General features: G+C 36.4%; 1 protein-coding gene across 8 annotated transcripts in view; it reads right to left on the minus strand.

Moving 5' to 3' along the window:
- The window catches only part of DLG2 (discs large MAGUK scaffold protein 2), a 1,926,133-nt gene that overhangs the window by 1,526,842 nt on the left and 374,135 nt on the right, over positions 1-25,156 (minus strand). For all 8 annotated transcript variants that reach the window (XM_053670841.1, XM_053670838.1, XM_053670836.1 and 5 more), the window contains one exon: positions 12,877-12,951. In XM_053670841.1, the coding sequence (XP_053526816.1) occupies positions 12,877-12,951 (75 nt within the window). The remainder of the gene's footprint in view (positions 1-12,876; positions 12,952-25,156) is intronic.

Here is a 25,156-nt window from a genome sequence, read left to right on the forward strand (position 1 = left end):
CCAGTTTCCTTCCCAGATAGTGTGGACTGTCCTCATGCACAACGCACTGCAAAGGATGGGATTCTTTTGTTGGAATCTTACAGGTCTCCCTATAGATCTCAAGCTTTCAGAGAGGCATGAGATTTCCAATCCATGTATACACTAGAAAACTGTGTTTGGACAAAGACTTTGGACATTGAGTTTTAGCTCAGAATGCAATTTTGCCTCCAAGTTATAAATAGAGTACATTTTTTAAATAAATATGCTGACACAACCTAAAGAACAGTGGTGTATGACCAAATGCATTGCACAAACAAAATGATTCTTCCAACAAAGTATTAACATCTTCAGAGAGAAGATATTTATAGGATGTGTTGTTTAATTAAGTTGTAGATACTAAATTATGGAAAATTTTTACTTTACCAAAATGCAATCTAAAATAGCCATCAAGATTGATTAGCATTTCTCTCTAGTAGGTTAGAGATTTAGCCAATCCAGACTTGCAAATAAAGTACTTGTTCTGAGTTGGTTGAAAATATATGGGTCAGTAAATAAAATAGTCAAATGTTTGTATCAACTTTTCTTCATCACTATAATGAAAGAATGCTTATTTTTAAACCTGCTCCTTTTCCACCCACTCCAGTCATACTCAAGTTTAGGTGAACTGATTAGCTGAATTGTTGTCCTTTTCTTGCTGAACCCCCAAAATGCAGGCTGGATGGGGCTGTTTTTAGAAGGCCGTCATGGGACTATGCTGCCTGCTTCCAACAAGACCTCATTGAGGAGCTGGAACAATTACTGTCACATATCTGTGTGAAGTGCTGCTATAAGTTTCCCCCAGGCAGAAGTTTGTCCAAACATTTGGTACAATTCCACAGCAGTCTGGGGAAGCCAGAGGCTGCTTCGAGAAGTTTGGCATCGATACTTGTTCTGTACTGGTTGTTGGCTGTGGCTACAGACCTGGCCTTGTGGAATAGCTTCCCTTGTTTGGACCAGCTGAGCCTAAATCTAACAAGACATGCCTGAGCAAGGCTGAGCACAATCAAAAGAGCAAGAAAGTCAGAATAGTAAGCAGGTACAAAAAAATCTTTGGCAAGAATACCTCCATATCTTTTTTTAAATATATAATCCAGTCATTTAAACAACATTTTTTGTTGTTTTTTCCTGAAATTTCTAGGTCCATTATAAATAATTTGTAATGTACCAAAAAACACAAAGAAAAAATACTTTTAAAGGCTTGTAATAATTACCACTTAATTACTACCTATTCATATGCTACATGGCTTACCATTTAAATTTAAAAAATGTTATTTAATACATCCACCCCTGAATATTGTTATAGGGCCAGGTTCTAGCATACATGTGCAGTATGAGGTTTTCAAGGCAGGATTATTCACTCGGAAGAGCTGTCACTCATGACTCATATCTATAGCTGGTCTATGACCAGCAACAAACACCCAAATCAAGAGCATTTGATGGTGTCTGTGGTTGTTCTACAGTGATCTAAACACATCAAAGAGAATAATACGGTAGCTAAGGAGAGGTACCCAGGGGTGTTCATAAGACATGCACTAACTTTGTTTCTTGAAAAGGAGGGGAGATTCTAGCATAGTTGTGCTGGACATGGTACTCCAAAACCAAACCAATCATATATGTTTCAGAGGCTCTTTAACCACATAGTGCTGGAAACCTCCCTCCTAAAATGCTTTTCAGGGGCACAGATACCCCAAAAATACAACAAAGGCTCTGAGTTCAGAAGTAACTTTCAAAGATATAGAAATTATAATAGAAATTACTGTAAGAAAAAAATCAAACATTTCTGCTTTTTAAAAAAATAGCTTACCCTAGCCAGTGTGGCTCAGCTGGATGGGCATTGTCCCATAGACTGGAAGGTTATGGATTCAATTCCCAGTCAAGGCACATGCCTGGGTTACAAATTGGTTCCCAGCTGGGACATAACCAAAAGGCAACCAACCAATTGATGTTTCTTTCTCACATTGATGTCTCTCTCACTCTCTTTCTCCCTCACTTTTTCTCTCTTTAAAATCAATAAGAATGTCCTTGGGTGAGGATTTTAAAAAAGAACACTAACTTATTTAAACATTCAATTTCATACCTTTTGATTACATCTTACACTTTTTAGAGGTAAGTAGAATGCCAGTCAAGCTGTCTGACAGTTCATTGCTAGAATGCTTTTGTGGAACAAATATAGATCTTAAACTGTAACCATCTTCAGTTCTCTAGCATTGAAAATAATAAGTATTAATAATAAAATTAACATATATAGAGTATATACTATGTGCCAGGCACTGATTGAGGCATATAGCATATATTGTCTTTAATTCTGAAAAGAATCTTACATGGTAGGTATCTATTATTATTATTATTATTATTATTATTATTATTATTATTTCACAAATGAGAAAAGTGAGACTTACTTACTCAGGTTCATATGGCTAGTGATGAGTGAAGTCATGAGTGAAGAGTTAAGTGGAAAGAATGTTAACCACCACTGAATGCCCATGTAACACCAATACGTGTGAATGTCTCACAAGTGTTAAAAATCAGTGGCAGTACAGAACCCAAGGCAACTCTCCTTTTACAAATCACCAGAACTTCTGGTTTTGCAGTCAGCCTCTTGCACTCCCTCACCAACTTTCATGTTCACCACAAACTCAAACCACTACCTCAGTTACTCACATTGGAGAAGAGAGAAATTCACCACCCTGAAAGTCTGTGCAAGTTGAAACATGTCTGCTCATCAGTCAGAATCATCAAAGAAAGAAGTGTTCACAAACATGAATCTACTAGAGAATTAAAGTTTATCCTCTAAAGTATGTTTCATATTCTGAACATTTTAAAATTTGCTATATTTTTAGCAGCCACAGTTAGAAGTCACCAGGGTGATTCTTCTCCAAAAAAATATGCAAATATAATTTTATTTTTTTATGTGTTGACTTATGGCCAACATTTATGAACATCATCTAAAATATCAAGTTGTTATGTACCAGTGCCCCACCATTGAATTATCTCATAGAGTTTAAGGGCTTGTGCTCACTTTTAATCCTTTTTTCTCTACTGCTGGCTGTCACTTCCCATGGTGGCTAACAAACCAGGCTTTTATAATGTCTTCTATTGAATTTCAATACTCTTACTCTCATTATCTGGATCTCCCAATGGATTAGGTAATAAGCAGCCATAATTATTAGAAATTTATCTAAATAGGTTCAGAAATAAGATATCATGGATCTCTCATGTCCAAATACATGCGCCTAAGAAATATTAAGTAGTCCACAGTGAGGCAATAAATGGGTAGATACTCTGAAATTAGTTGTGACCAGGAAATACCAATTTAGTGCATGTCAATGTCACTTCTGTTTTCATTTCTAAACGATTTTCACTTTATACTACATGTTAAGGTTTTTGAATGCTAAACAAGCACAGTGTTGTTCAGTAACTGTAGCTGAAGCTCCTTCAAATCAGTTTCAGAACAAACGTTCAGTTTTTCCAGGGATTTTTCTGGACAGTGAGACAAAGCCCTTGCATTGGAAAGTCCATCAGTCCATCACAGTACAGCATTCTTTATTCTCAATAATATATAGATTATTAAATCAACGTAGTCTGTATTAGTATCCCTCTACAAACCTGTGAAAAGTAATGCTGTAGCTTTTAGTTCAGTCATGGAACAATCCCTCAGGGAACAGTTCATATGCAGTTCCTACAGCAAATGATGAAACCAAGGAGAGAGAAGACAGAGCCTAACAACCCACCTGAAGAAAACCCGTTATTATTGAAACCCCTTTAACTCTCAGTGGAAGGACAAAACTGAACTTCTAAATAGTCAAGTTTATGACTCTCTTTACCTGGTGGTTATCTACATGGCCTTCTTCTTCAAATAAATCAGGTAACATAGAAGATCTTGATAGTACTGTGAAAGAAGACCTTTGGATGTGCTACTGTGCTACCAAGATGTTGCCCAACACTGCAGTGCATAGAGTCCAGATGGTACCTTCCATGACACAAGGCACAGCTACTGAAAAACCAGTCTCTTCTAATTTAATTGTTTTCCACAGCAAACTCAAGAGTGATAGTTTGGTCATGAGAGATGGTAAACAATGTCAGAACCAGGATCAGATTGGTTACCCAAAGGACTCATCTATCTGCCCTGCATGCTGGTTATCTGATGCCCCCTCCCACAATGCACTTCTCTGAGATTCAATTTTCTCATTTGTCAAACAAGGAAAGAGCTATCCTGTGGCAAATTCAGGTGCAGATTTTGAGTAGGTAGATTGTGCTTTCAGGAATCCTAGAAAAGTCCTGCTTAGTGTTTTCAATAAAAGGCCAAGGCATACTTTCAGTATGTTAAAATCGCAGGTGTTAAAGACAAATATCAAACCAAACAAATAAAAATCCCCCATTCATGATAAAACCACTTGACAAACTATTAATAGAAGGAAACTCCCTAAACCTGCTAAAAGGCATCTATAAAAAATACTCATAGCTAACATCACAGTTAATGATGAAACACTGAATACTTTCCCATAAAATCATAAACAAAACAAGAATGTCTATTCTTGCTAATTCTATACAATATTGTAGTGAATATTCTAGACAAGGCAATTGGGCAAAAAATGAAATAAAATGTACTCACATTAGAAAGGAAGAAATACAACTCTTTTTTTGCAGATGGCATAATTTGGTATATGGAAAATCCTAAGGAATTTACTAAAAAGCTATTAGAACTAATAACTTCTACAAGATTGCAGGGTAAAAGGTCAACAACAACAAAAAACCTGAATGCATTTCCATACACTATCAATGACCAATTAAAAAATGAAATTTAGAAAACAACCAAATTTTTAATAGCATTAACAATTTTACCATAAAATGCTTTTAAATAAATTTAACAAAAGAAGTATAAAACTTGTACTCTAAAAACTATAAAATATTGTTGGAAAAAAATAAGGGAGACCTAAATAAATGGAAAGATACCCATGGGATCAGGTTTAAAATTGTTAAGATGGTAATATTCCTAAAAATGATATGCAGATTGAACTTCAAAAAATTTAAAATTTTTGTGCTTCAAATAACACCATCAAAAAGTAAAAAGAAAATCCACAGAGTGGCACAAAAGATTTGAAAATTATATATCTCTCACATGGAGGGTTAGCAACAGGGGAGTGGGAGGAGGAGAAGGGGGAGAAGGTACAGAAAATAAGTAGCATAGATGGCAGGTAGAAAATAGATAGGGAGGAGGGCAAGAATAGTATGGGAAATATAGAATCTAAAGAACTTGAGACACGTGGTCATAAACTAAAGGGGGGGATGGGGGGAGGGGTGTGCAGGGTGGAGGGGAATGAAGGGGAGAAATAGAACTGTAGTGACATAATCAATAAAATATATTTAAAAAATTATATATCTCATAAGGGATTAGTATCAAGAATGTATACAGAACTATACAACTCAAAAATTAAAAGAACCCTCCAAATTAAAAATAAGTAAAGATGTAAATAGACATTTATTATAGAAGATAAACAGGCAATAAGTACATGAAAATATGTTCATCACTAATAATTATGCAATTGCAATAAAAACCACAAAGGGATACATCCCTTCATAACCACTAGGATGACTATAACAAAAAAGATCAATAATAACAAATGTTGGTGATGTCGAGATGATAACAAATGATGAGGATATGGAGAAATTGAACCCTTATACCTTGCTGGTGGGAATGTAAAATACCACAACTACTTTACAAAACAGTCTGGCAAATCCTCAAAACTTAAACAGAGTTACCATAGAACCCAGCAAGGCCGCTCCTACGTATACGTCCAAGAGAATCAGTAACTTGCATGCAAATATTCATAGTAGCACATTCACAATTTTGAAAAGGGAAAACAACCAAGTGTCTACCAACTGACGAATAAACAAAATATCATATATCCATAAAATGAAGTAGCAGTTGGCAAGCTATAGTAATAATGAATAAATGCATATTACAATGACATGGATGAACCTGTAAAAAACTATGCTAAGAAGCCAGCCACAAAAGGCCATACATTGTATAATTCCATTTATAGGAAATGTGTAAAATAGGCAAGTAAATTTGCTTATTTTAGTGATTTGCCTATTTTAGTGATAAGTGATTATGAGGGGCTGAAGGAAGAGGGAGGGGATGGGGAGTTACTACTACTCAGTATGTGGTTTGTTTTAAGATCAGCAAAGTGTCCTAAAAGTGACAGTAGTGATAGTGGCCCAATTCTGTGAATACACTGAAAATCATTGAATTGACATGTGCACTTCAAATAAGTGAATTATATAGTGTGTGAATTATATCTCAGTGCAGCTGTGAGCAAAACTAAAAGGAACACTGGTAGAAAACAATGACGAAATATCCCAAATATACATAGCAAGAATGTCGTGAGGATTTACACTAATTCTATGTTCCATCAAATCTTTGGCTGCATGGCATAGAAGAAAATGTGGGGAGAGGGAGGTGAATACTGAGGCCCTAAAAATCTGTCAATTTGGGTGAAGAGGGAATTCTAGGGAAAAATGGAAAGGTCCATAGAGAGGCTGCTGGGGACACAGACGTCAACTTTGCTGACTTCAGTGTTACTGTGGGTCTATCTTTTGCTCCCAGATGGCTAACTACCACTCCTCCATTTAGCTTCTCAGATCTTGACAGCAACCTCAGAACTTGCAACCTTCATCTGTTTGCCCAGGGCATGCAAGGAGCATGTTTACATGTCCCTGGTCTATCCTCCTGTGTGGTGTTTGTGTGTGCTAGGAATGCCATTTCATCTCCTCCATGAACTAACAAACCCCTTACCCAATAAATACTGTCGATTCCCTTTCTGGGCGTTTTTCAAAGATCAGTGCATCAAAATTATTTGACATGAGTAGTATAGTTCCCGGGTCCTTTTTCAAATTCAAAGTACCTTAAGTGCCAGAAGAGAGTAAAAGAAAAAGGAATGTACCCTGTGTCAGTCTGTTCTTCATCATTCTCTCCTCGATTTTAAAGCCTATAACAAAATTGGAATCAGAGCCATTCCACAGAGCTCTCATTTCTTAAAGTGTTTTGTGATTTTTCTGAGATAATTTCTCCTATGGATTCTTTTCTAACCCCATGGCTATCCCCATAAGGCCAGACATCTCTATCCTGGGGCAGACCAATTTAAGGTCTGCAATTTTCCATAATTTTCCTAAAACTGTGATCATCTGATAATGTCCTGACTTTTTGTTCTATAATGGAACCGTTGATGGTATGAAAACCTTGCCCTAAAAAATAAAAATTGTATCTAGTCTTTGGAAAGACAATACTCATCAAAGCCATCCTGGGTGTAATTTCCCAGCAGAAGAATTAGCCCAGGGGATGTTGTGTTCACAGAAACTGTGCAAACTTCCAAAGAGCAGATGCAACATTTTTTATTTTATGACTGGTTTCGATGATTTTAAGTGCCATGTCCGGGTATTTATGTGAGCTGTATAGAAAATGAGGTCACACAATAACATGTAGAGGAAAAAAGTGGAGGAGGAGCTACCAAAAAAGAGGAAAGACGCCCTTTAGGACTCTTACAGAACAGCTTATGCACGTTGTACTAACTGGTTTCAATTACAGTGAGTGATTCCAGCTATGGGTAATGTGAGGTTCTCTAGGAGAACACGCTGAAACAATTAGCACTTTAAAAGAACATCTCTGTTTTCTTTGAGGAGCATCTCTTTTCATTGATTTTCCATAAAAAAGAAAAATTACTTTCATAATCTAGAAAGACACAGTAGGGAAATGTTAAAATGTTTTTTAAATTAGAAGGGGCATCCAGGCCCATTAGTCGAAAATGGCCTGATGTTACTCAGAATACAGACATCTCTTGTTAATATGACATTCCTATGTCATCAGTTACTTCCTGCCTATCAGAGAGAAAATGCTTTCTTTTTAAGAGAGTCAATATTCCTGCTTTCAAAGTCTCAAAGAGTTGTTGTATATGACCTCCTGAAACTTTTTCCTATCCCAGCCTGAATCTCTTTCTGAGGAAAGAGCCTTTCTAAATAAATTGTCCTAAACTAACAAGTTATTGCCTATATTTTTGTGTGTTCTCTCTCACCAATTCATTGTGCCCCATCCACTTTCTTCAGGAGTGACTTGTCTTTTTTCTTTCTTTCCTATTACCACTTAACCAAGAAATTGCTATGTCCAGAAGTGATGTTAACGTGAGCTATGAATTATCTCATGTAAATCTCAAAATATCTGGTTGCGTGCATAAACTAAGAGAGATTAAGTAGTACACTGTGCAAGTTCATACAGTTAGTAAGTGGCAGAGTTCATAGAGTAAGGCAAATCTTATTCAATTCTAAAGCTTATATACTGAACTGTCACCAAGTATTGCATCTTCTGTCTTCAAAATCCATCTCAAGACAACTTTACATTCTGCAAACTTATAATTTTTGTATAGACCATTATTAAAGCATATATTACTCAGGATAACAATTATTGACATGTATTATTTCCTGTATACCTGGAGCAATTCAAGGTCAGTTACAACATATAATACGTGCTCAGTAAATGTTTCTTGAGTAAGTAAATGAGAGTTGATGTATTCAGAGTGCAATGTTATATTTTGCCAATGCTTACATGCCTTTAAAAAAACATTTCACATATATATTTATGGATGGATATTATTTAACAATAGAGATATATAGATATAATAATATCCATAATTAACTTCATAAGGGCAGGGATTTTATTTTCAACTAAACCTTTAGAAACACCTCTCATAGCATTATTTCTTTTTAATTTCCAGCAAATTAGGGATGTTTAAACATGCAGGGAAACAAAGCAAATATTCTAGAAAAATCATGTGTACTTATAGATCCTATTTTTATTCAATAAAATCACACATTACAGCATTTCTTAGTACTTCCCAGTAACTAAGGCTTATGTTTGGGGAGTTTCTCAAAGTGATCAAATTCACGTGTAGGCCATAGCCATACTGAGTGTTGTAGAGACATGTCCTGAAATGCAGCAGCCACACAAGTCTCCTATAGCTAGTCAAGTCCAAAGTTCATTATTTCCAAGTGTCAGGAACTCTTAGCCTAGTTCACTCCAGATTCAGAGACCTACCTGTCTTCCCTGAGACCCAGAATCTGGGAGTCTCTTCTCATTTGTTTACAAATGGCAGGGGTTCAGGATACCAACTGTGTCCATATTTGTGATCATCCAAACTAATAAGGCATACAATCCTATTTAACTTAAAGTACCTAGGTGAGGAGGGGAACATTCTAGTGCTTGAAGTAACTGAGATGGAGAGATTGATAAGTAATGCAACTGTCATTATTCTCACTAGGGAAGATATTTAATTTATACCTATTCAGGAAGTATAATTATGCCCAGGCTTCTGTATAGTTACTGAAGGTAAAATTTCTATTCAATTTTAACCCCAAACTGTACATTATAGTTCTGGATAAGAGGAAAAGTCTTTAAAAATACTTCTTGGTTTCATTATTATAGAGGTATAGAGTGTCACACAGACACACACACAAAAAAAAAGCCTCCAGGAGGAGACTGAGCAAATAGTTATAGAAGCCATTTTCAAGGCAATATTTAACTGGTGACAGGCATTTGCAAAGCAATTTGGAGAGACTTCTTAGGAAAACCAGCGATAAAAGCTCTGCACTTAAAATGAACCTGGGGCAAATGCACACACAAAGACCAAGGCTCCTTTGAAAAAGTAATAAAGCCCAATTATAAGAATACAATCATTCCAGAACATAACACCAAAGAACAAGAATAGGGCACTGGGGAAAGGAATGTAGGAAAGAATCAATTGAACTTGAATGCATAAGGATAACAAAGGCTACCCATTTATTATGAATGTAAGTACGTATTCATTTATTTATAACCTGCTTCAGTCTATGGAGAATTTGAGACAGACAAGACATTTTCTTAAACACATGAAGCTAAGATATTTTCTATTTCCTGAGAGGTAAAAAAAATGGAAATTAGTATCACAACTACTCTATATATCATATGTACATTTTTGTTATATAGATATATGCTTGTGCTAACTATATATTTACCTATATATATGTTTTATTCTATCATGTGGATTAAGTCACTATCAAATTATAATTTTGTCATTTTTATGTACCCAAGCACTGTATATAATCAGATTTTTAGCATAAATATACTATTATAAATTATGAGAATCTCAGTATTCTCAGTGATTTCTTCCATCTAAGACGACTACCCACTACATCAGCTCTAGTGGGAACTCCATAAATGTTGCTGACTAAGGTTAGTAATTAAGATGTTTAGCTTTTCTCTTTGATTGCAAATAAATCCAAGATATATTAAACTCCCTTGAACAAACAAAATCTAGATAACTTGAGGGAGTGAAAGTAACTTATTGATTATCAACAGGTTATGGTGACCTTTTTACAAAACCAAAGAGAGACTTGAGTAAGCAAAACCTCAGAAGGGTAGAACCAGAGCAGCTCTAGGGACCTGAACAATGGAGGTTCACGGCATTTTTCCAAACTTTTGTCACTCACGTTGACTCAGTATTGACAACTTCCAGTTTGCTGTTTCTCTAGTAAAATTTCAAATCCCCAGGAGAAAGAGTCCACCTGGGCCAGCTGAGATCAGCTGCCGGCCCTGGGGTTGGTCTGTTAAGGCCAGAGGCAGACTCGTAACACAGCCACTGGAAGCCTTCTGCTGTGGATCAGGGTGACTCACAGAGAAAGCAGGATCATTACGGGGTGTACAACTTCTTCAGAATGCATCTGCCCCACTTGGAAATGGAATTACTAGCAAGGAAATGTCAAAGGAAAACTATGAAATCAGCAGCTTCCAATTCCTTGGCAGAAGCAAGAAGAGAACACCTAGTTTCTGATGCTCCCACCAGACCATACAATGAGAATCAAACTGTAATATTGGCATTTCTGACTAGTGATCTTCAAGAAGGGTCTTAAATGTACTCATCTATTTATTTAGGCCTTAATGTTCTATGAAGGAAGACGTAACCTTGAATTCCCAGATCCAACTCCAAAGTAATAGTGAAAAATTATTTTTAATAACTCAAGACAAAATTCTAACAATAGATTTGCTTGCAATAAGATTGAAAAAAGTAACTAAAATGCCAAATTTCTTTATTTGGAACCAAAATATTGACTGCAGTTACTAACCAAAAATTCTTACTGGTGTTGCACATGAATATTTTATTAATCGTAATGCTATCTTATTTATCTCTGTAGCCTCAGCAATTGGCATGGTACCTTACGCACCTAAACTGAATTACTAAATTTATTGATTAATAGTTTGAAAACAAAATTCCTCAAAACACATACTTAATGGTACACTGTGAAGAAAAAAGTACAAAAGGACCCTTGAAGGAGAGAAAAGGAAACCACCCACCTAAAATTCAAAATAGTATATGTGTAATTATTTCACCAAGAAATGTGGTAATTTACTAAAACTTAGTAAAAAGGAAACAGATTGAAGATTCAGTCATTGAGCCATCACTGACAGAGCTCCCATCATGTACTGGGGATTTACCTCGAGGTAGGTCTACTAGGACCCTGAAGAGCACATGGTCTCCTTGGAGAAAGAGACATATAAATCAGTAATTGTGACATAATACCAGAGATACGGTAAACAGAGTGATTGATGAAAATAGAATGATTAACACTCATCCTTTCTCTGGTGTCAGCAGACTCCCTAAGCAGGCACTGGCCTCTGACCATCTGCTCACGAAAATGTGACATTTTTGTTGTGCGAGTCTCCCTCAAGTCTGGGCTGCCTCAACACTGCAGGAATGCCTCCACATTCGGCCTCATCATCTCTCCTTCATCAGAGGTAATCCCACCTTTGCTTCCTTCCCAAGACGAACAAAAACATTCCTTTCACACAATCTGAGCAAAAAGTAGGCTTCCCCAGGCCTGCTGCCCTCTGATACAATCAGAAGTTGCACTACGCTAGTCCGTCTGCCCCTTTCATCAGCTTGTACCTCAAAAGCAGATGAGAATACTTAAGGTGTTGCACACCACATTGCCTGCAAGGCGAGTCCAAAGAGGGGAATGCCCAAAAATAATATCCAACTCTGTCCCCATCACACAAAAATTATTTTACGACAGGCACACTGTCGGTTATAGTATACACAGTTTGCAGAGGAACCATTGTCATTTCTATCAGGCGCTGTATGTATAAGAGAATATCATACAAATCAGCCACTTTCTTCACTTATGAGCACAGTGTAGTGGAATGAGTTCATAAAGGAAGAGTTAGGGGGTCTGGGATCTATTCCCAGCTTTACAATTGATTCACTATTCCTACTTCCTTTGCATTTCAATCTTCCATTTGTGACACAGAAATAATGACCTACAGCCTATTTGTTTCTAAGGCACTTGAAAATTTTTTGATGGAAGATTTTACACAAATTCAGATGCCATTATTATACCAGAAAGACTTGAAAATTGTAAATCCGCATGCTCATCTCTATTCAACAGTCAACACAACAACGACAAAAGAGAAAGCATCCTTATCCTAAAGCACCTAAAATCAAGTATTACTGAATATGCAGCTATTTAGAAAATTAGATGTGCAAATATAGTCATTTTAATGACTATCCAAATTTAAATAATTGATAACGCACTTAGTTAAATCCTTTGCAAATTATCCCAACTCCCCCACAAAATGCATAGACTCCCAAATCAATGGTATTTCTTTCTTATCATGCAGCAACTTCTAAAAAGGCATTCTTTCTTCTTTCAAAAGGTTTGCTCTACTCTCAAATTTCAGAGAGTATTTCAGCCCATTCCACTAAGGCTGTTTCAAAATGTAGAAATAATTCCCCTTCAATCTGACCAATCTTGGAATAATAAAATAACCAAACTCACAGAACAGTGGTGAACAGGCATCCAAGCAGGGGCTTCCACTGAACAGTTCTGGGCTGGGCATTTGCCTTGGTTTTGCTGCAAGTAAGGAAAAAAGATCTTATGTTCTATATATTATAGGCTATAATATATACTAATTGGCACGTAGATTGCCAATGTGTTTCTTATTATATTTAAAAGTATAGAAGAAGACTTTGAGTATTTTTTTGGTGCAGTGCTACAGAAAACTAGGTGTGTGATTTCTATTCTTATCAAGGCATACAAAATTATCCTTTGTCTTTTGTGTTACTCCAAGGACCAGGGTTTTAACACCTGACCCCCTCAGCATCTGGCCTTTCGGGTCTTTCCGTGGGAACCATTTGAGAACCCTCCAAACCCAAAGGTAGGACTGGTCTCCTCTCCCCCAGGCTCCTAGACGACACTGATCCGTGCTGTACCTCTGTTAGTACCTCTATTAGTTCCAAAGTCAAGGTACAGAAAGACTGGTTTACTAGTCTGTGAGCTAGTGATGATTTTCTCCAGGGCATCTCACAGAAGCCCAGAAGGTTGTACCAGATAGATCTTAGAGGCCTTTCCTATTACACCAAAAACTGAGGTACAAAGAAATGAAACAAGGAGCACAGAGGTTTGACATTCCAAGCTATTTGTCAGGCACTTCTTCTTACATAAGAATTTTATCTCTAGCTAACCTATTCTTTTGTTGTATGTCCTACAAATTAATTTCTTTTTTATTTTTTAAATTTATTTCATTCAAGTACAGTTTTCTGTTTTTTAATTTTTTAATCCTACCCCATCCCACCCCCCCCCAGTGCTCCCCACCTCCCTCCCATTTCCACCTCCCTTAGTTGATGTTTCTAATTGGTCTTTAGAAAGAATAAAATACTTCTTTTTTACCAGTAATACTGCTCCCTCCCTGTAATAGCATGAACTTATTAGTGCTAAAAGGGGAGAAAGTGATTGTAATAAAACATCTTTCCAACCTTATTTTGTTATACACTCAATTATAAATAGACATACTAGTAATGGTGTTAATAATCATCATAAAAACCACAGCTGTGATCTATTGAGGTACCAAATATGCTAGAGATTGTTCAGGACCCATTACATTGTCGCTCGTTGCTGAAACACACATGGTGACAAGTGTTGTTAGGCCCATTCTACAGGAGAGAAAACTGAGGCTCGGAGATGGTAAGCAACGTGCCTAAAAGTTACTCTACAAGACAGGAGCATAGCTGGGACTGTAGCAAGAACCCGCTGACCCTGCTACCACGCATGGTCCTTCTGTGAGAAGCCGCCTCTGGTATTTTCCTTTCCTATCTGTGTAATGGGGCTTAAGACATATAATCAGCTTATATGATTCCATAATATCAATGAGCCTAACATTTCTAACTTAAGTGGAATATAATATAGAGTTTAGTACTTGTGCTAAGAATTCTTTTTTGTAATTTGTAAGCTTTTTCTAGTTATCCTTATTTAGGTGCTCTATTATTAAGGCATCACTAAACTCTGAAGTGCTGTTTGAATGATTATTGATAAAGTTACCGTAAGAATATACTTAGATCATCAATCTGTAAGCTCAGTTCTCTTTCTTTTTTTATTATTGTTCAAGTACAGTTCTCATTTCCCCCCACCATGCCCCCCCTGCCCCGCCCACCCCTGCCTCCCCCTTTCGGCTTTGTCCATGTGTCCTTTATACATGTTCCTTGATGGTGCTTCTCCTATTATCCCCTCCCCCCTCCTCTCTGGTAACTCAGTTTGTTCTTTATTTCAATGTCTCTAGTTGTATTTTGCTTGCCTATTTGTTTTGTTGATTAGTTTCCTCTTATAGGTGAGATCATACAGTATTTCTCTTTCAGCACCTGTTTCCTTGTTTAAATCAATGACATGCAGTTCTAACAGGGCACACAAGGTGCACAGGGCTGGTGTCAGATGACCACAGTTTCAGGTGAAGTTCAACCCGGTGCCTGCTGCTGTGAAATACTCTGGGTCTTGGTAATCACATCTGCAAAACAGTGTATGCTGCCTAATCTACAGAAACGTTAACTGGTAATAGATGTAGATTCACCTCAGCTCACTATCACAATTTTCAAGGATGATCCCAATGAGAATACACAAAAGTAACCAGACAATTTTATTTTCCTGTTCTGACACTTAAGCCCTATAAATATAATTTATCTGCATGTGAATTTTAAATTATCAAAATTCTATTTGTTATTGTTTCTAATTATGAGAATTCATACCAAACAATGTTAACAGTAAAGACTGCTTCTTTTGCAATAACATAATTGTTATTTTTGGTAGTAGGAATAATAAGCTTGTTTTATATCTACATAGTGGATAGCTTTATGGAGCACATGTAAAGAGGCAAAATTCAGCAAATAAGTGAACTGTGCTTCGGTGGAGAACATAAGTGCTCACAAAATGCCCCAGGGCCATAAATAAGGAGTGTTTAATACTTCCATGAACACACAGCAGGGAGTAAAGGAAGATGAAAATCTGTGAGAGCCTCTCTCTTGCTCGCTGTGAACCTGAGTTTTGGACACTAAGGCCCTCCCAGCAGTGTGTTGAGCAAGCAGATTAACAATAGGATTACACAGGGGCAGCAGATATAGCAAAGGCCTTCTGAACACAGGCACCATGCGAATATGACATTTTTTAATCCGTACGTAGTGTGTGACTAGAAAAAAAATAAGAGTGAAATAGAAGATAGGGTCTTACATTTCAGTACAGTGTTCCCATGAATCTATTTGTGAAATTTTGGGAAAGTCAATTTAACCCTTTAAGCCTCACTTTTCTCATGTGTGAAATGAAATGGTTTTATTAGATCCGTGATTCATTGTGGGGAGAGGAGGTATCAAACACACCCTTAGATCTTTTCCAAACTTCATATTCCTCCCCAGAACTTCATATGTTTCCTCCTCCAAAGAGGTACACCCTCAGTTGAGGACACTCAAGTCTACCTTTCAGCTAATTTTTAGGCCAAAAATCAAGAGAATTCCTTTAAGCACCAACCCAGCTATCCAACAAGAATTTAAGATAGAAGTTGGTGACAAATTCCCCTAAAGACAGAGCTTTCCCTTCCTTGTCTCTCATCCATCTACCCTCAATATTTTTAACCTGTAGATTGTTGATCCATAACCTGATTAGGAGCCATGAATCTGCAAGCTAAGTCTGAAAAACATATTCCCAAAACTATGATTGGGATTTGGTCCATTAAAAAATTATTATTCTGTGTAATCAGGTTGACTTCTCCAACGTCTCTCATTTTCCTTGGCTGTAATTTTATGATTTTAACATCTTGACATTTTTCATTCCAGAATATCCTGAGCAAATGAGCCAAATATGCTGGAAAATTACACCACTGATTAATTATATACAGACACATATGTAACTATGAAGAATTTGAAGAGTGACAAACACTTGACAAAAAAACCCTCTAAACCACGGATGTCAAACTCATTTTCACCAGGGGCCACATCAGCCTCTCAGTTGACTTCAAAGGGCTGAATGAAATTTTAGGACTGTATAAATGTAACTACTCTTTAACAGTTAAGTGAGAGCTTGGTGCTGCTGCCAGGTAGAAAAAAGGCGGAAGCCTGGATTCGGTCCACAAGACTTGTCTTTGCAATCTGTGCTCTAAAGGTTTTCTCCTCAACCTATCACCAGAAAAAATGGAATTTTTTGTTTTTATTTATCAGGGTCTTATATCTGTCAGAGTGCTTTAGGGTTTACAAAGTACCTATATAGACATTTAGTCATTGACCCGGAGAACAAATTTATATATGACAGGGTAAGAATTGATTCATCCAAATGAAATTTTCACCCAGATGTTTCGTTCAGAATAGCATGTTTTTCTAAGAGAGAAAGTTGGAAGGTTTTGTTGTTCTGTTCACAGTAAAATGATTCTCAGAATCATAGGGTTTTTTCTGGGTTGATAAGTGTTGCATTATAGTACTGTACACATATTCATTCACTTATTTGTCCTTCATTCATTTATCGAACATGTATTACACAGAGGCCTACACGCTAGGTATATATAGAAATATAAAATTTAGAGGTATAGAGATTTAAATAATAATCCTTTCAAAGAGCTCCCAAACTTGTAGGAGATACATTACAACATGTCACATTTGAAACAGGGTTAAATACCAGAACCATTGATTCATTAATTTAGTTGGTCAACATTATTTGGGAAATTAGCACACACCAGCTATTATATCAGAAACAAAAATATATCAAGAGTCAATCTCTGTCTAAAAATTTTTTAGTCTAAGGAAAAAACTAATAAGCATGCAATCATAAAGCATCTGTTACTGATGTAGAAGATTAAAAAAGATCCATCTCATCTATTGGGGGGGCCAGGAATAAGGGATAAGAAAGGTCATGGAAAACTGTGCCGAGGAATAGAGGCTGAAAGAGGAATGTTGATCTCTCACTGGCTACGTCAGGAAGGGTTTGATGGAGGAGACACTCCCGTTTTCTAGTAAAGCTTTTAGGAGAGGAAAGGATGATTACGGGGCCTTGCAGGGATAGTACTGAATCACTGTGCTGAATCACAGTATTCTTGGACTGGGTTAGGAAACCCCTCAGTCTGGGCCTTGGAATTGAGGGGGGAATGGTTCTACGCTATGTGAAAAGCTGCCTTCAACCTTTCTCCTCTTTCCTCTGTATTTTATGGCACATGGACAGGAACAAGTGCAGAGTACAGGAAAAATGAATCCTACCAGGGCGTGGATGTGGAGGAATCCTGACTTGACCCCACAAAAAACACAAGGAGCTCTTCTGGGTTCGGTCTTTGGAAAAGCACTTACATTGTCTCTCTCATCTTTCTGAAACTCTCAGGTATTTGACAGAGGAATAAACAAAGGTTAAAAAGGCTAAAATTTGATGCCTAAGAGGCAAAAATAAGTGGGTTTTGCTTGGCAGAACTAAAATTTCACACAATAATGTCTGTGTAAATAAACTGTGAACTGTAAAGTACTTTGTAAATGTAATGAATAATTATATTTAAAATTTCAATTACTAGAAACATTAACATACTATTTATGACTTAATTCATCATCAAAATTATTAGAAAATAAATTTTCTGACTTTAGTGCAAAATATATTCCAGTATATTGAGTTAAGGGAATTTTATTTATTTATTTATTTATTTATTTATTTATTTATTTATTCATTTATAGAGAGAGGGGACAGGAAGGAGATAGAGAGGGAGAGAAACATCATGTATGGTTTCCTCTCATGTTTCCCCCACTGGGGACCTGGCCTGCAACTCAGGCATGTGCCCTGACTGGGAATCGAACCGGTGACCCTTTGCTTCACAGGCCCACACTCAGTCCACTGAGCTACACCAGCCGGGGCAAGTTAAGTGAATTTTCAAAAAATTTGAAAAAACAACTCCTAGGATGCCTTCAAATCATCGATTGCACAGACGTATAGATTAGATATATAATGTGTATATACATAGACATAGAATGTGTGTATATGTACACATACATACATGTTTGTGTATACATGTGTGTACAAATGATTTTACTTGGGCAAATAAAAGTTTTCATCTAATTACTTTCCTTAATTGCCATAAAGATGTGTAATTTCAGAGTACCTTGTTAAAGAGAAGGAGGAAATCAAATTTTGCCAGTTGCAAAAGTACAATATAGATAGAAATATACGCAAAAGATGATACATTGGAAGTCCTGTCTAAGACATCAAGTTAGGATAAAAATAAAATTCCAAAGGGGGTACTATAATTTTCCAAGGAAACTGCCGAGAAACACTTTCAGGTCTCTGAACCCTTGTCTATAATGAGAGTATGCAAGGGCTGGGTAGGTGCAGATCTACAAAGGGAAGAGGGGTTTGGGAGAGGGGATTAGGGAGGGTCTCACTTTTCACCTAAGAGTAGCAAAAGAGGCTTCGATAGGCATACACCTAAAGATTGATATAAGTGCCTTGGATTTAGGAAGCCAGTATATGAGTTCTGACTCCCACATGAAAGATGTAATGAGTAAGATAACATGAAAAATGGGTTATCATCAGTTATGTCGGGAGAGGTGGCTTTGTGTAAGCCAGTTTGCATTTTCAGAGTCTGCAAGGCAAAGGCGCCATCGTGAAGCCATATTATGCCTACAAAGACCGTCTGTGTGGCACGGACTGCTATAAAACCTGGGGCTAAAGAAATACATCATAATATTATAGGAGACTGAATCAGAGAGGCCTGGAAATGGAAATTCCCTAAGAAAGTACCCATGGGAGAAAGAGTCTAGAGCTGGATTCCCTGGGTAAAATCCCACATCCATCATTTATTTGCAAGCTAGGTGACCCTAGGCAAATTACTTAACCTCTCTTGATCTCAGTTATGAAGATGAAAGCAATTAATACAAATAAATCACTTAGAACTATTTTTATACATAACCAGCATTATGTGTCAGCTGTTTTGTTTCATTATTATTTTATTTTTATATGTCAGCCTCAGAGAGCAAAAAGTATCACAATCCCAGTCTAATAAGAACTTTCTGCTCTCCATTCTGTACTTCTGTCTTGCACTTCAGTAACCAACTAGCAAAAGGGAAAGAAGAAAAGAGAAGTCTGCCGCATTCTCTTCCCCCAAAGCAGATGCCCTCAGTGTCTATCACACAGTTGGGAGAGAGAGTCTTTAATCTAGAAAAGTGTTCAGAGTTTTGATTAATATTTGATTAAAATTTTTAAATTTTATTGATGTGGGAAAGACAGAGAGAAACAGATTTGTTGTCCCACTATTTGTGCATTCATTGGTTGATTCTTGTGTGTGCCCTGACTGGGGATTGAACTCGCAACCTTGGTTTATCGGGATGACACTAACCAGTTGAACTACCCAGCCAGGGCCCATACCAAACAATTTTAATTTCTGAATTGAGACTGTATGTATGATTTTAAGTGATTGTAGGACTTTTAGTCCTTTGCAAATGACTGGAAATTCGTGGGAAGCCATGGGACTCCTTCAGTTTCTAACACAGAGAGCGGGATAGAGATTGCTAACACTAGGAAGCTGCAAACAAACAGTGGGGGCCCCAAATAAACTGGCTTCTAGTGAGACATCCTATGAGTCCTGCCTTTTCAATGCATCAATTACAGGTGCAAAATGTACTCATGATTATTGTTAACCTTTTTCATTCAATTTTGGGCATAATTCTTCATAATTCCTCAATAGCCAACTTCCTCCCTTTCTGGGTTTATCTTTCTACTTGCTTCCTTATATTTTCTCAGATTTCAAAGATGTTTAAAATAAGTTGGCCCATTCTGTTTCTAAGGAAATCCTTCCTGAGACTGAAGCCATGCTGGGGAGAGATGCATTTGCCTGCTCCGTAAATGAAGAAAATGTTGCTGACCCATTCTCCCCAGGATGCTGAGAATGAGTTTTCCAGCAGGCTGTGCTGGAGGTGCTAAGGCATGTCATGCTTTCCAAAATCTCCTGTGACTCCAGGCAGGGATTTGCCCAGGTGAGCAGAGGTGCAATCTGTGGCTAATTAGTGCAGACAAGGATTACACAGTCTATGTTTAAAAAAATATTCTAACCATCTGGCAACCTGGATAAATTAATAACAGTGAGTGATATAGGCTCTGAGTTCTCAGGCTGGCCACATTTAAAGTGGCTCTCATTATACATGAGCCACTGTTGTAACTCGACATTTCAGAGTAACAACAGAGAAGAGGGCACCTGGCCTTGGGTACATAAATCACTTCCTAGATGTTTATAATGAAATCATATTTATTTAGAGCCTATTACATGCCAGTTGCTTGATATGTGTTGTTTGTTCATCCTAGCACTACATTAACCCTGAAAGGCAGTGGGGGAGAATGTTTAATATCACGAGGAAACCACTGAACCTGGGTTAGATCGCCAGATTTTTCACCTTCTAGATGTGTTCTTAGTTAAGTTTCTTAGTCCCTGTGAGTGTTGGTTTTCTCAGCTATAAAAATGAAGACAATAATACTTAGTTTAAAGGATTATATAAGAGGATACATGTAACATGTTTATCCCAGAGTCCAGTACATACTCTAAGCAATAAGATAATTATATTTGATATATAAACATTAATATTTATCTTATTAATCAAGGATTTTTCTCCTCTGCCACTTAACTCCTCTAAGCATATTTTATCGCCTCTGAGTATAAAATAATAATATTTATCTCACAAGACCACTGTGAAAATTAATTGAGAAAAGAGCACAAGAATGTACTTAACAAATGTCAGGAATTTCAAATTTAAGTTTTAATCAAAGTTGGAAAGAACATCTGAACTGTTGCAATGGTTTTAAGATGACTAAATTTGGGAGCCATAGTGGCTCTGTTGTCTGGGATCACATCCTTGAGATCACTGGACTGTAAATATTTTTAAGAAATACACTTATGGCATTTTAGCATTTTGTGAAAGCATGCCCCATTATTCCCTGAAGTCTAGAAATCTCCAAAGTTGATTATTGCTACACAGAGTTAGATCCGGTAGAGTAATTTAAGCCAAGATTTAATACAAGATTTAAAGAGAGTCTTGGAAAATACTTTAAATGCCATTAATATTTGCATGCTGTCACTGTATCCTGCTGAGATAACAAGATGAGACAAGAGGGACGGACTACACTTGTACTTTTCCCCTTGAAAGGAACTCGAGACATTATCTATGACTGCAGTCAACTGATAGTCGTCACTGGCAGGTCTTATCTATTATACCATAAACTACAGACTCTTATAGAAACAAAGGCTGTGATTTCTAAAATAAGCTTCATTTTTCTTCCCAACATACTTCTAAATTTATCTGTAAAAAAAATAACTCTCTTGAATTAATAGCTAATGAAAAATATCTGAAATTTCAGGTCCTCAAATAAAGTCTATCCTTTAAGGAAAGAAATGCCATTCAAAAACAAAATCAAAGCAACTCAATTCTATTCTCAGTGCCACCAAAGAGACAAAGAAAACAAACATAATAAAGAGTTTTAGCCAACTTAATTCTCCCTGAAATTTATAATTAACTACATGGGAAAGGAGACAATTACCATGTTTCCAAAGAATAAAGGATTTAAAAATTCGAGTTTTTGGTAAGACATAACTACAACCTATTAAGTATGCAATACATATCAATTTGTTCAGACAATCTTCTTGAGCTTCAAATATGCATATATTTTGGACAGTGTTTTCTGAATAATGCACATGAAATGCCATCCATTTAAATGTACACTGTTCTCTCTTCTCAGAGGTTTTTCTCAGATATTTGAAATTCTGGGAAAACATAACACTAAGAAATAGGGTCAATTAATACTGTTTTTCTTTGTGCCTTATCTCCCTGACACCTATGAATATATATTTTTGAACAAATGTTAATCAATGCAAGAACTGGCAGGCTTTTTAGATCAAGTGCTACAGCCACCACCAAGCACTCAGCCACAAAAAAAAATAGCAATTAAACCTGTCCTCGATTAAAATAGAACTGCAGATTGCTGAGTAAATTACATGTGTATTGATTCAGGATAGCTGTATTTTAAAAGACTCGTAAAGAGGGACTATAGCTTACAGTGTTAGGAGCTTCATAACAAATGTCGTGGGGGGATTTATTTTGCTAAAAAATATACATTTTTATTTAGGGTGTCTCTAGCAATTCATTTTCAAATTTGTCTTTACTGTTTTTTAACTACAGTTGTCCCCATTTTCCCCCACCACTCTCCCTTACCCCACTCACCCCCACCTCCCACACTAGATATAACACACTTAGGTTGTTTCCAACACTTGGCTATTTTAGACAATGCTGCTATAAATGTTGGGGTGCATAGGTTCTTTTGAATTGGTATTTCAGGATTCTTAGGGTTTAATCCCAGCAGTGGAATTGCCTAGTTAAAAGGCAGAAAAATGAAACTTGACTACCAACTTACACCTTACACAAGAACAAACTCAATATGGATAAAAGACTTAAATATAAGTCATGACACCATAGAAGTCCTAGAGGAGAACATAGGCAGGAAAATCTCAGATATTCCACACAGCAATATTTTCACTGCTTTGTCCCCTGGAGCAAGGGCCATAAAGAAAAGAATGAACAAATGAGCCTTTATCAAATTAAAAAACTTCTGCATGGCTAAAGAAAACATCAGCAAAATGAAAAGGTAAGCCAGTGATACCTTGGACAAGACTTTGATCTCCAAAATAAATAGAGAACTCACACAACTCCACTCCAGGAAGACAAACAAACTAATTTAAAAATGGGCAAAGGACCTGAACAGATACTTCTCCAAAAAGGACATACAGAAAATCCAGAGACATATGAAAACAATCCTCGGCATCACTAGCCATCAGAGAGATGCAAATTAAAACCACAATGAGATACCACTTCACAGCAGTCAGAATGGCTATCATAAATAAAGCAACAAACAACAAATGTTGGAGAGGATGTGGAGAAAAGGGAACCCTAGTGCACTGTTGGTGGGAATGCAGACTGGTGCAGCCACTGTGGAAAACAGTATGGAATTTCCTCAGAAAACTAAAATTTTCAAATATTTTTATCAGCAAAAATATCAAGAACTGCTCTTCACATTTTCTAATTAGAGCCATATTTAAAAGTTAATAATGTATCTGAGTGTGAGATATCATAAATATAGCATGGTATATTATATATCTCTTAGTAAAAACATGAAATGTAGGAGAGGTCAGTGTTTTTAATTAATACTTCTTGAACTGTGGTTCATGAAACAACCAAAATTCTTGCTGGTATGGATAATAAGTGGTATGTTTTATATGTTGAAATTTGACTTTTAGATGTCCTTTTTTAAAAAATTGTGTAAGCAGTCTTCAGGGAGAATCTACATTGCTGACTACATTGTTACTTAGGAAAATGGTACATTTTATTATACTGAGGCATTTCTGTCTAGGTTTCTAGAATAATTTTAAGGAAATATTTTAAAGTACCTAAACACTTTAACTCAGATTTCAACCACAGAATAATATAATATCCATTCAGGGACCCTTTTGCAAAGCACTGGTGTCATCTGTGGTTAGTTGGGCAAATTCAGAGTAATAATCATCATTATAGGTGTTTTTTAAGGTTCCTTTTGGAAGTTACTTTGGATAAAACCATTAAATGGCACTGATACACTTTGTTCTCTAAGATGCAAAGCAATGTCAAAAAACAAAGCAAAGCAGAATTGGTGTGAGGTCACATTTCTTTCCTAGGCAGGTTTGTATTCTGAAAGCTGATTACAACACAATCCATCTGTTTTGGGAGAAAAAAGAACTCTCTTATTTCCTCAGTTCTTTCATGACCTAATAATTTAAAACAATAAAGTCATTTTTGAGTTTTCTATTTCTAGCTTTTGGGAAATTTTTGAATATTTCTATAGCAAAAATATACTAAATAGTGAAATAGTTACTAAGCTTTTATAACATACTTATAGTAAGTATGGTATACACATATTATAAAGTCTAATAATTTTACCCCAAACACAGTGAAGTATCATACCATATACAGTCTCTGAGAGGTTAAATAGACATGAGTCGATATTTCTTCATCAAAATGCAAACCTGATCTGACTGCTTTAGCTTTTGCTTAATAAAATGTGTTATGCTAGAATTTTAGAAGTTTAAGTGATGATTTTTATAAGTGGGTTTATTATAGATGTGACACTATTGTCATTTTTCTTAGCATGTGTAGAATTTTACCTCTTTTACTTCATTTTCCTTACATTAAAATGATATCTCAGGTGTCATTTCAGGCCCAGCAACTATCACATATAAGTTGACAAATTATTTGTCTGTCAACTAGTCTATCCATCAGAGTGCAAAGATATCTTTTACAAGTATTTATTATAAAGTGAATGTTACACACACATGTGTGAACATGTGTGTGCATGAGTTGCAGGAATGAAGGATTTCTTCCACCCATTCATTTACTATCCAACAATGCAATTATCTATCAAATGTCTGTTAAGTGAAAGTACCTAAACACTTTGACCCAGATTTCAACCACAGAATAATATAATATCCATTAAGGGACCCTTTTGCAAAGCACTTGTGTCATCTCTGGTTAGGTGAGCAAATTCTGAGTAATAATCATCATTATAGGTGTTTTTTAAAGTTCCTTTTGGAAGTTACTTTGGATAAAACCATTAAATGGCACTGAGTTCAGTGCCATTTACTTACTATTCATTCACTACCCAACGATGCAATTATCTATCAAATGTCTGTTAAGTGAAAAAATCAATGAACACTTATGGTGCACCATAGTAGGTAGTTGACTATAAATATGACTGAGAACTTCCCCCTGTA

Source organism: Artibeus jamaicensis, unplaced genomic scaffold (genome assembly GCF_021234435.1).
Source record: "Artibeus jamaicensis isolate MK-2021 breed Jamaican fruit bat unplaced genomic scaffold, CSHL_Jam_final contig_64, whole genome shotgun sequence".
Classification (NCBI taxonomy): Eukaryota; Metazoa; Chordata; class Mammalia; order Chiroptera; family Phyllostomidae; genus Artibeus; species Artibeus jamaicensis.